At 34.9% G+C, this 12,670-nt stretch overlaps 1 protein-coding gene across 1 annotated transcript in view; it reads left to right on the forward strand.

The window, feature by feature from the left end:
* Nucleotides 1-12,670, forward strand: part of LOC131146378 (serine protease SPPA, chloroplastic) — a 137,677-nt gene that overhangs the window by 25,232 nt on the left and 99,775 nt on the right. The window contains exon 2 of the mRNA XM_058095964.1: nt 1,507-1,690. Within this exon, the coding sequence (XP_057951947.1) occupies nt 1,507-1,690 (184 nt within the window). The remainder of the gene's footprint in view (nt 1-1,506; nt 1,691-12,670) is intronic.

The raw sequence follows: 12,670 nt of genomic DNA on the forward strand, positions 1-12,670 counted from the left end.
GAGAGAGGGAGAGAGAAAGACACACACAGATGAAGATGATGATGACGATGATGACGACGACGACGATGAACAGAACCTGCGATGATGAAGATGCTGATGAAGAACAGAACCGGCGAGAGAGAGAGAGAGAGACCCACACCAGTTGGTCCTTTCATCTTTTGGTAACCAACCTATGTGGCCCATCACCGTACCAGTGGTCCACCCATGCCTCAGCCCTTGCAGTCCTTCTCCTCCCATTTTTTTTTTTTGAAAACTAACCCTACATTCTCCAGTGCTGCCACCACCTCCTTTCTACCCTTGCTAATCTTTGATGCCGGCTTGGGAAGCTAATCTCCAGAAGATTTTCCCCTGCATGAAGCTCAAACTGTTAACTTATCATTCTTCCTCAAATTATTTGACTCCATCAGAACATCCAACATTTAGGATGGATTTCTTTCAAATCTGAGATTTTCGATCCCTGCTGCCCTAAAAACCCTTGTAATCCTTCCACATAAATTCCTGCTAAGCCCCGCAGACATTGTGGAGTGAAAAATGTATACCCCTTAGTCTTAGAGTCAAACTAAATTCTAGAAAATTTCCAGCTTGAGTCGGTCCAATCTCCACCAGATGCTTGAATCAACCAAACCTTTTCCTCCGAATGAAGTTACTCAAAAGAGTCCAAGTTGAGGTTAAACGTGGAACAATCCACTGAATAGCCAATAATGTCCATGGCCAACACTGTCCATTTTGCCTACAAATTCTCTTCTTGCGAAAAATCACAAACGTCTTCCCCCCAAGTTAGAGAGAGAGAGAGAGAGAGAGGGTTTGGTGCTAGGGTTTTGCCTCAGCTGCTTCTCCAAGTTTCTCTAGCGTCAGAAAGAGGAGAGTGTTGATTGAGCAGCTGCTGCTAGGGTTTTGCCTCAGCTGCTTCTCCAAGTTTCTTTAGTCTCAGAAAGAGGAGTGTGTTGATTGAGGATAGTGATAGTAGGAAGGGGAGGGCTGCACCTGGAAACAGTTAGGGTAGATTTAGTAGGGGAAGTAATAAAGGAGGACTCCAAAGTGAGCCAGCAACTTTTGGAATGGAGGACAGTGAAATATAACTTGAACCTTCAATGTTGGGAATTAAAGCTTTTGTTGTTGTTGCTGATATTTGTAGCGCTAAGGAAAAATAAACAAGAAATTATTTAGTAACTGTGATGTTGAGTCCTTGGGTTATTTATTGTAAGCAGTTTACATATGAAAATGGAGGTAGCTGGTAAATGTGAAAAATTTCAATTATGCAACCATGTAAAAGGGTATAGGTGTAGCCATGAATCAGATGTTATTAACCCAATTTGTGCACATAATTTAATCCATTCAGGAGAGAGTAAATCTGCACCATTTAAGATTCAATCCTTGCTTAAGTTAACTTTATCAAATTTATTTACTAGTTGCTGATATTTTTCTAACACTGATTTTCTTACATTTTGATATTTTCCTTGTTAAGGAGTTGAAATATTTTTTTCTTTTTAAATCTATTATCTTCAGATATCCGATCAGCTGAAGAGTCGTTTCTCTTCAGGATTGTCGCTACCGCAGATTTGTGAAAATTTTATAAAAGCTGCATATGATTCCCGTATTTCTGGCATCTATCTCCACATTGAACCCTTGAATTGCGGGTGGGGTAAAGTTGAAGAAATTCGGAGGCATATATTAAATTTTAAGAAATCAGGTAGCATCACTATTTTCTTGATTCTGAGTTCCAGTAAGCATACTTAATTGGCTAAAGTTACTTTGAACTGAGTGTCTGTCCTATTTTTTTTTTATAAACAATGAATAATAAAAAAGAGAAGAATGTACATCAGAAAATTAGAAAGAGAAGGGAAAAGAACAAAGAAAGACGGAGGAAAGAAGTCCTCCCTTTACATCAATAGAAACTAGTTACAAAAAATGCAACCTACACCAAGAATCAAAGTCAATGTTACAGGGCCAACCAATCCCGCTGCAAGTCTTCCAAAATACCATTTGCTGACACCTACAGCAATGTAAGATATGCCACTCTACTCCAAAGAAAGTTGTTAGCTGTAGCCACACTTTTGAATGTTCTAGTGTTCCTTTCCAACCAAACACATCAAATAATAGCCATAACAGTGCAATGCCACAGAGCTTACCTATCCTTTGCCAAATCCCTAGTAATGATGGTATAATAGACCTTCAAAGTGTATGAACAGGCCCAATTTTCGCCAAATATACCAAATAACTTATTCCAAAAATAGCCAATGTGACAGGGCGATGAAGAACAGATGTGCACAAGTCTCTTAACTCATACAAAGGACACAAATATCAGGCAACAGGGCCTTATTAGGTGTTCTCTTATGAAGAAAATCAATGGTATAAATTCTTTGAAGTATCAGTCCAAATAAAAAGCTTTTATTTTTGAGGGTTTTTAACTTTCCAAATCAAAGGATACAAAGCAAAAGGATCTGCAGCAGACTCACAAGTCAAGTAGGTGAACAAAGATTTACAAGAGAATTCCTAGAAGGATCTAAACTCCAAACCCTTTTATCACACCCCAATTGACCATGAAAAAACTTGAGCAACCTGGTCAAAATAACCATCTCATTAATCTCTCTCCCTCTTTCATTAAGATTTCCTCCATAATGGAAGTTCCAAGATTGCCTATCTTCTTGCAGAAGAAGAAAAGCAGAAAATAGTGTTGTCATGAGGATTAGGTAAATGAAAAAAAAAAAGAACAACGGAAGTACTAGACAAAGGCGTCTCCCGCACCCATTGATCCTCTCAAAAGTGAGTATGCTCCCCATTACCCACTGTATAATGGACTTTAGGAAGGAAATAATCATAAGTTTGAGATACAAACTTCTAAGGACTCGAATAAGTAATGTTAATTCCCACTTTAGTATCCTGCCCATTTTGTAGTCTTCCAAATTTACCGTGAATTACCTAATGCCAAAGAGGATTAGGTTCTAAAGGAAGGTGCCATAACCATTTCCCCACCAAAGAGATGTTTCTGGATATCAAGTTACCAAAACCCTAGCCTCCTCCACCCCTCTCCCCCTCCTCCTCCTTCTCCTCCATAGGCTTACAAACAGTCCCCTAACCTACAAGATGATTTTTCTACTCTCTATACCACTCGACTATAAGAAATCCCTCATTAATTTTTTGAGTCTCCGTGGCCTGTGCCAATCTCATAGGGGTTTCCAAAAAGAGAAAGGTACAAAGGGATGGAAGCAGACGAGAGTGAATAAGGGTATTATGATCCCTTAAAATGAAGAAAGCTCCTTTACACATCCAATCTCCTAGTCATTCTCTCAAAAACAGAGTCCTGGAAAGATTCTGCATTGGGATTACCACCTAGGGGGACACCTAAATAAGTAATAGGCTAAGTTAAAATGGCAGAACCAGCTAGCCTAGCGAAAGGATCCACATTATTACCTAGACCCACTAGACCGCTCTTAGAGAATTAATTTTCAGCCTAGACACTTTCTAAAAAATTTGTAAGATAGTCAACAAATTAGAGAAGCAACTTATGTTATCTGAGAGGAAGTGAATAGTATCATTTGTGAGATAAAGATGTGAAATGGTGAAATTCTCATAATCTACCCTAATCCCCTTCTATTTTCGCCTCTCTCAATCATCCCAGTCAAGACATCAGCTATAATAGTAAAGAGAAAGTGAGGAGGAGGATCTCCTTGTCTTAAGACCTCTGGACGCACAGAACCAAGACTTGGCCTCACTGTTTACTAAGACAAAAATGACCATAGAAGATAAGACACCCTCTATTCCATTTCCTCTGCCTCAGGCCAAAACCTTTTTTAGCCATAATCTTGTCCAAGAAGCTCTAGCTCACCCTGTCATAAGTTTTCTCAAAGTCCAATTTCAAAACAAGATCCCTCTTATTCCTTCGAACAACATCTGCAATCACCCCATTAGCTATCAAGGCAGCATCGAGGATCTGTTTGTTACCTAGAAAAGCACTTTGGCCAAGAGAGATAATGTCTCCTCCAAAGCTAATAGCTCTAAAGCCCTTGACTTTAACTGCACCATATTTTTTGGGGACTAATGTAATTAAAGTAGAATTCAAACTCCTCCCTACCACTCCATTGTGAAAGACTTGCAGAAAAACATTGAGGAGGTCTCCCTACAAGGTCTCCCAACTCCTGAAAGAAAGGCATAGAAAAATCATCATGCCTAGGAGCCTTTTCTCAGTAGCTTTGTTATTTGATATAGGACATCAATCCAGCCTATTAATTATAACTCTAACTTCATCCTCCTCTAAAAAGAGGTTCCTGTAAGATTAAGTAATTAGGCCAGCAATACTCTTAGGATCCCTTATAAACCTCCCCTATCATTCTCAAGTAATACAGTTCCTTATCCTACCAGTTGCCACCCTATGAAAAAGCCTAGAATTTCAATCCTCATTCTTGACCCAATTCATTCTAGATTTTTGTCTCCTACTCACCTCATCTCCTAGAAACAACTTGTTCAAACTCATTGGACATTTGGACTCATCTACCAACAATGTCCTCAGAAAGAGGTTCCTTCTTAGCCAATCTATAAATCACAGCTAGTTCCTCAAGAATACCATTTTTTCTAGATTGAACATCACCAAAAGTTTCCATGCTCCAGTTTTTATTAACTTCTCTTTCACATATCTCAATCTTTTCATAAAGGCTTGTGGTCGGAGCAACTTAAGTCACTAGTCCAAGGGACTGAGGTCGCAAGTCTACAAGTGGCACCAATGAAGCACGTGTAGCATAGGCATGAGCACGTGATAGTACAGGCCCTTAGTCATATTGTTTGCCTGCAGTCTACTTGGATTTAGCATGCTTGTGTTAAAGGGATAGGAAGTTGCTGCCCAGATACACCCACTTCTTGCGCACTTGTGTAATTTTGTGCTGGGATGCAAAACCTCCTTCTTGGCATGCTTGTATTGCAGATGTTATATTGTATTGCATTCTTATATTACTTCTTAATTCTTACATTTCTCTTCGAACTTTGTTTTGTTTTAGTCCACTATTTTAATTTTGGTCTTTTGTGTGTATGTATACATATTTGTCTATATATTGATAAATGAAGAAATTAGTTAAATGGAAGAGTGATAAAGATGTACAATGAGGATGGTGGGCCCCTAGTAAAACAGGAAAAAGGGATATACAAAATAATGAGAAAAGGAAGACTTAACTCAAACTGAATTTTCAGTCTTAGCAGAAAATTGAAGCACACTGCCTTGGACAATCAGGAAGCATGCCCTAGGAGGCAAGGAAAAACGGCTCTCTTTCATTATAATTTTGAAGATTAATGCGTAAAATTTTGAACATTTCACTCAAATGGTACGCACTTAAGCACAAAAAAAAAAAAAAAAAAAAAAAATCAACTTCACTGGAGTCTTTAGGTTTTTGCTACATCCTCTCAAAACCCCTAAAGAGATAAGTAAAAATGCTTCCAAAGTATGTGGAAAAATCCTTTGTTCTTTTTGATAAACAAAGAACTATAATAGAAGAAGGAATGAGTGCAACAAAGAGAAGAAAAAAGAAAAAAAAGAAAAAAAGAAAACGGGGAGAACAAGAAAGCAGCCTTAGTTATTCAAAAGGCTCAACAGCATGTTCTACATATGCCTAGCAATTGGCTATAAGGAAAAAAGAGGGACAGAGAGAGAAAAAAAGAGAAAAAGAAAAAAAGAAAAAAGGATGCTTATGATTCTCACTACTACAAAAATACAACATCACAATTTGTTTTTTTTGGCCAAAATTTTTGGTTTTGTGCCTATATCTCCTTATCTTGATGGCAAGGAGCTCCTCAAACACAACTTTCCTAGCATCCTCCTCAAAAGGTCTCTCTAACAATGTCTTATCACGCAATTAGGACATGGATCCTGGCCCTTTATCATAGGACGAAACAAAAACTTTCTGAATAAAAGTTTCTATACAAACTGTTAATGTCCTCAACATTCAAATTAGAGTCTTTGAGAATTGACCCGACACTGGTTTGCAACCTTTTAGTTGCATTATTCTATAACAAACCTATGACAGCTGCAGTGGGAGCAAGGTCTTAAATTTCGATTTCGACTCAAATTTCGAAGCTCCAAAAGTATGGAAATTTCGAGGGAAATTTCGATTTCGATGTTGATTTCGATTTCGATTTGAAAAAATAACGGAAACTAGTAATAAAGCATGGAATTCTTTGTGAAACTTTAGAAATGGTTAACAAACATAAAAATATAAGTTTTAAGACTAATATATTACAAATCAAATACATCTATGTTTTGTATGAGGTGGAAAAGTTGTAAAATAATATGTGTATCAAACATGTTTGTAAGATAATGTACATTAAACATATTGAGTTAATGCAAATGAAATTCATAAATCATTTAAATATTATTTATTATACAAATATTGATAATTTAGACATGAATGGTTAAATAAAATATTACTATAAGTTTATTTTTTCATATAATTTCAAAAGCACTTGTGATAACCTTTTGTTTCAATAAAATAAATAAAATAAATTAAAAGAGAAATTTCACTTCTCTCTCGAGGTTTCGATATATTTCGATCAATTTCGCTAAAATTTCGAGGTTTCGATAAATTTCGGATGATTCGTTGAGATTTCGATGGAAATTATGCAAGACGGAAATCGACTGCCATTTCAATTTCGAAGGTGACGGAAATCGGAAATTTCGACGGAAATTTCGATAGTTTCATGGAAATTTAAGACCATGAGTGGGAGACTCTCATGCATGGCAACTCGAGAAGACCATTCAGCATGGAGGGGAAGACTTTCAACCTTGATCTTGATAGTGAGCATGTCTATCTCCTTGAATTGTGGAGTACTGGACCCTCTAGGAAGATCTTAATATTCCATTGTGGTGGATTAGATTGGGTGGTTCCTCTCCATGGGTTCGTTGCACGAGGAACAAGGATAAAACCTTGTTGCTCTAGAGCAGCAAATGTGTTTCAACTTTAAATGCAATGGGATGGTGCATTAGGGGTGGGTAAGAAAAATAAAAAAACCAAACAAAACTGCAAAACTAAACCAAACCAAACTGAAAAATAGGTTAACCATTTTTCTGGTTCAGCTCATTCAATAACCACAATTAATCAAACCAAAAAAATCGATATATTATAAATATATAAATATACATAATATATATAGTATTATATAACATTTTAATAATTTAAATTAAAAAAAATTGTATTGAACTAAGATTGGTACTTAAATTTTAATGATGAATATTTTAATTTTACGTGTTGAAGTGAAAGGAAATTTTTTTTTTAGTGATTTTGAAAATTTAAAATATTCTTAACGGTTCAGTTTGGTTAACCGTTGGATATTGGTCTAAAAATCGACTAACAAAATTGTTAACTTTTTTAAATGGTTCGATTTTGGTTCAGTTAACGGTTCAAGGGGCATGGTTCGGTTAATTGCACCATTCCCACCCCTATAGTGCATGATCTTCTTTGGTACTGTGGAACTTGGGAGGCAAGTGATTCATGAGTCAAAAAACCAAGGCCTTTCTATTGAAGGAGATTTCCCTTCTCACGCTAATTAAATTTCTCCCTTTCCCAAAGTTGGCTCAACTTTGACCTTGACCCTAGCTCCTACTTGGGCGGAGTGCTCATGCTCCCACTGTGGCAATTCTTGAGGCTTAACACTCTCTAGTTCATAGAAGGCTCACTTGCAAGGAATGGATGAGTGAGGTAATGTGCACCTTTGCATGTCGTAAGGTTGAAAATGGGTGGCTTTGATCACTAGTGTTCAATTTTCAATTCCTTCTAGGCTAGGAGCACTTAAGCCAAAATTAGAAGGGTGAAAATGGGTGTACCTACTTAACTCATGAACCATTTAAATTTCCAACCTAGTTAATTGTAATTGTAATTGATTTAATGGACCTCATTTAAAATTATACTTGGATATCTATGTACATAATTGCGTAATTTTGGACAATTTAGTTTGAGTATGTACATAACTTCATAATTATTTGAGTATGTAATTGATTTGGTTCAATTATTCAAATCAATTAATTTGTATATATGTAATTGCATAATTGGTTCTTTCAAATATTCAGTAATTATGTACGTAATAATAATATTAATTGTGCCTCTCACTTGAAAACTAAATTACTTAATTACATAATTATACCATAATTCAGATATCTATGTGTAATTATGTAATCATGTAATAATGTACGTAATTTCATAATTATTTAAGTATGTAATTGATTTGGTTGGATTATTCAAACCAATTAATTTGTATATATGTAATTGCATAATTGGTTCTTTCAAATATTAGGTAATTATGTATGTAATAATAATATTGATTGTGCCTCTCACATGAAACTAAATTACTTAATTACGTAATTATACCATAATTCATATGTCTATGTGTAATTATGTAATTGTTGACAATTCAGTTTGAATATGTACGTAATTATTGTATTGTAACCTCTCCTTGAAACTGGATTATTTAATATGTAATTATATACGTTGTTAAAACTATAAATTGGAAATATTTGTACATAATTATGTAATTATGGATGACTCATATTGAACATGTATGTAATTATGTTATTATATGTGGATGTAATTGGTTTAGTTCGGTTATTTGAACCAATTAACATGCATGTACTAATTACATTCATTCGGTTTATGTTATTTTGGATGCATGTTGCTTGCCATTTTTTTTATAGCAAAAGAAATAGTGCTAGGAGAGGACTGGAGATCCTTAAAACCCAGAAGACAAAGAATAAAAAATAAACCTAAAATAGCCTAGAAACAAAAAACAAAAACAAATAAAAAACATCCTAATTATGAAAATCCCTCTTAAAACTCGTCCCTTCATAATATTTTTATTAAATTTACTTTTAGCTCCATCCAATTGAACTTCATTCCCTCTATGATCAGTCATCTTGGGCTTATAACGATGGTTTGAGCTCCAACTATGTGAGGTGTCTTTTATAGGACAAACTTGTGAGGCTAGTGAGCCAAAGTGGACAATACCGCAACCATGGTCTTAAATTTCCACGAAATTGTCGAAATTTCCGTTGAAATTTCTGATTTCCGTCACCCTCGAAATCGAAATGGCAGTCGATTTCCGTCTTGCATAATTTCCGTCGAAATCTCAATGAATCATCCGAAATTTATCAAAACCTCGAAATTTTAGCGAAATTTGTCGAAATTTTAACTACACAATGAAATTTCGTCGAAATTCAAACGAGAGATTCAAGAGTGAAGTGAAATTTCTCTTTTAATTTATTTTATTGAAACAAAAGGTTACCACAAGTGCTTTTGAAATTATATGAAAAAATAAACTTATAGTAATATTTTATTTAACCATTCATGTCTAAATTATCAATATTTGTATAATAAATAATATTTAAATGAATTATGAATTTCATTTGCATTAACTGAATCTGTTTAATGTACATTATCTTACAAACATGTTTAATACACATACTATTTTACAACTTTTCCACCCTATACGAAATAGAGATGTATTTAATTTGTAATATATTAGTCTTAAAACTTATATAATTGTATTTGTAAACCATTTCTAAAGTTTCACAAAGAATTCCATGCTTTACTACTAGTTTCCGTTATTTTATTCAAATCGAAATCGAAATTGACAATGAAATCGAAATTTTCATCGAAATTTCCGTTCTTTTGGAGCTTTGAGTCGAAATCGAAATTTAAGACCTTGACCGCAACGGAGTTGGGCCCAAAACCATTATATTTGGAATTAGAGTCAAGCCACCTGGGGATACTATCATGTGGGACCCTGCTCAGGGGGCACTCTGACGAGGATGTCAGAGATTAGATGGGCGAGTGTGTACTAGGGACACAATCTCATTTGAAACTAAACTACATAATTGAATTAATTACGTAGTTAATAGTATAATTCACATATCTATGTATGTAATTATGTAAATATGGATAGTTCGTTTGAATATATACGTACATATTTATTTATGCTCATAATTTGTTTTGTTCGGTTAGCCAAACCGATTAGTATGCATTTATGTAATGGTTCGTTTTAGATACATTCATAATTATATAGGTATGTAATCATAGTATTAACTATCATTTGAATACATAATGAATACTATAACTTGGGAATCTATGTATTATTTTGTAATTATGGGCAAATTGATTTGATTATGTACATGATGAGTTTGGTTTGGCATTCAAAGCAATTAATATGCATGCATGTTCGTAATTACATAATTGGCTCGGTTTAGATATGTCTGTAATTATCTTGGTACGTAATTAAAGTATTGGCTACACCTATCATTTGAAATTAAACTACATAGTTTTGCAATTATATAATTAATACCATGATTCAGAAAAAAAATATGTGCATAATTTTTAGTCAGAGACAATTTAGTTTTGAGTATATATGTAATTACATAATTATGAATGTACATAATTGGTTTAGTTTAGTTATCCTAATCAATAAATATGCTTGCCCATCATTATGCAATTGGTTTGGTTTAGATATGCATGTAGTTATAACTTTGACTGCCTATTGTTTGAAATTAGACTATGTAATTACCTAATCAGTACTACAATTAGGACATTTTTCAATTGAGCAACAAAATAACACTTAAGAATGGCAAGAAGATATGGCAATGGAAATTTCTAAAGCTATAATTATACCTAGTATCCAACATTAGCTTCACATGCTTTAATATTAAAAAGGTAAATGGGTTGACCCATGTGTAAATGGGTAGGTCAAGTTTTTCATATAAATGGGTAAATGGGTAAATGGGTCATGGATGATTCATCCATGTTGAGCCGACCTACCTTAACCCATATCTATCTATTTAACATGACTACTCCCTCTCCACCATGCCACTTCACTTGACCCCACATCAGCCCGTTGCTTTTAATTTATTAATCTTTTGAAGGCCCTAATGGTACCAATTCCTTTTAAAGTTCCGGTTAGCTTTGATACCACTGCCAGAGCTCCCTCCTGTGTAGGAACTTCTTTTTCATGTGGAGGACTTTATTGGCAATCTAGTTGCGTCTCCTTAGAATCTCTATTGAAAAATTGGGCAAATTTGAATACCTAATCGCTATGATAGGTCTTTCCCTCTATATATAATATTTTCCAAGTACATTACCATGACCATGCTACCCTTGCTAACTCACGCACTCACGCTTCTTAGCATAGCAATAACATACCGCGGTAAAACTAAATAACTGCAAGCTTTGCATTAGTCATTGTGCAGTTGGAATTAAAATTTCACATTATTCATCGTAATGAACTTTTGTACAAGTTTCTCCCTATTGAGATTTTGATTAAATGATGACCTAACCTGAAGATAGGTCTCTCCCTTTATTTATAATTCAAATCAAATACATTCTAATGACCATAATACCCTTACTGATTATCACTAATTAACATACTAACACAATAATAATACTAAAAGACTAAAATAACCTTTAACACTCCCCCTCAAGTTGGATCATAAATATCATATGCTCCAAGCTTGTTAAAAATGAATTAAATATGAGCACCCCTCAATGTTTTCGTAAACAAATCAGCAAGTAGCATATTGGACTTCACATAAGTGGTAGTAATGAGCTTCTGCACAAGTTTCTCTTGAGCAAAATGGCAATCAACTTCATTGTGTTTTCATTCGCTCATGAAAGACTAGGTTGGAGGAAATATGAAGAGCATCTTGATTATCACATGTCAACTCCCTAGAATGAGAATGTGGAAAACCCAATTCTTCCAACATGTTCTTCAACCAAACAAGTTTACAAGTAGTGTGAGCCATAGCTTTATATTCTGATTTAGATCTTGATGTGGTCACCATAGTTTGTTTCTTACTCCAAGAAACCAAATTACCACCAACCAAGATGCAGTGCCTAGTTGTGGATCTTCAATCGAAAGGTGACCAAACCAAATTTGCATTTGTATATCTTGAATGTAAGTGTGACCCTGATCTCAATATAGAAGACCTCTCCCAAGTGCACCTTTGAGATATCTCAAGATGAAAATTAATGCGTCCTAGTGACTTGTCTTCGGAGAATCTAGAAATTGACTCACAACACTTGTTTCAAAATATATGTCCAGCCAAGTGATTTTGAGATAATTCAACTTTCCAACAAGTCTCAGGTATAGTCTAGGACTAGGCAACAAATTTTACCCATATCCGACAATAACTTGCTGTTGGGATCCATAGGTGTATCAACTAGTTTGGATCCCAAGAGTTCAGTTTCGTCCAACAAATCAAGAACATACTTCCTATGTGACAAAATAGTTCCCATACAAGATCTAGATACTTTCTATACCCAAGAAGTATTTGAACAGTCCCAAATCTTTGCTTTGAAACTTAGTTTGTAGAAAATGTTTAAGACTCTGAATACCTTTATCATCATCACTTGTAAGAACAATATCATCAATATACATAACAAGAAGGATTCTGCCTGATGAACGAAAAAACACAAAGTAATCCAATGGACCTTGTCAAAGAGCAAACTCAAGTGCTACAACATTGAATTGACCAAACCATGCTCTAGGAAACTATTTTAAACCATATAGTGCCTTCTTAAGGCGAAACACTAAGCCTGACTCCCCCTAAGCAAAAAGCCCAGATTTTTGCTCCATATAGGCTTTCACCTTAAGATCGCCATGTAAAAAAGCATTCTTCACATCTAACTGATGTAGAGGCTAGTGATAAGTGGTA

This window comes from Malania oleifera, chromosome 13 (genome assembly GCF_029873635.1).
Source record: "Malania oleifera isolate guangnan ecotype guangnan chromosome 13, ASM2987363v1, whole genome shotgun sequence".
Taxonomy (NCBI): Eukaryota; Viridiplantae; Streptophyta; class Magnoliopsida; order Santalales; family Ximeniaceae; genus Malania; species Malania oleifera.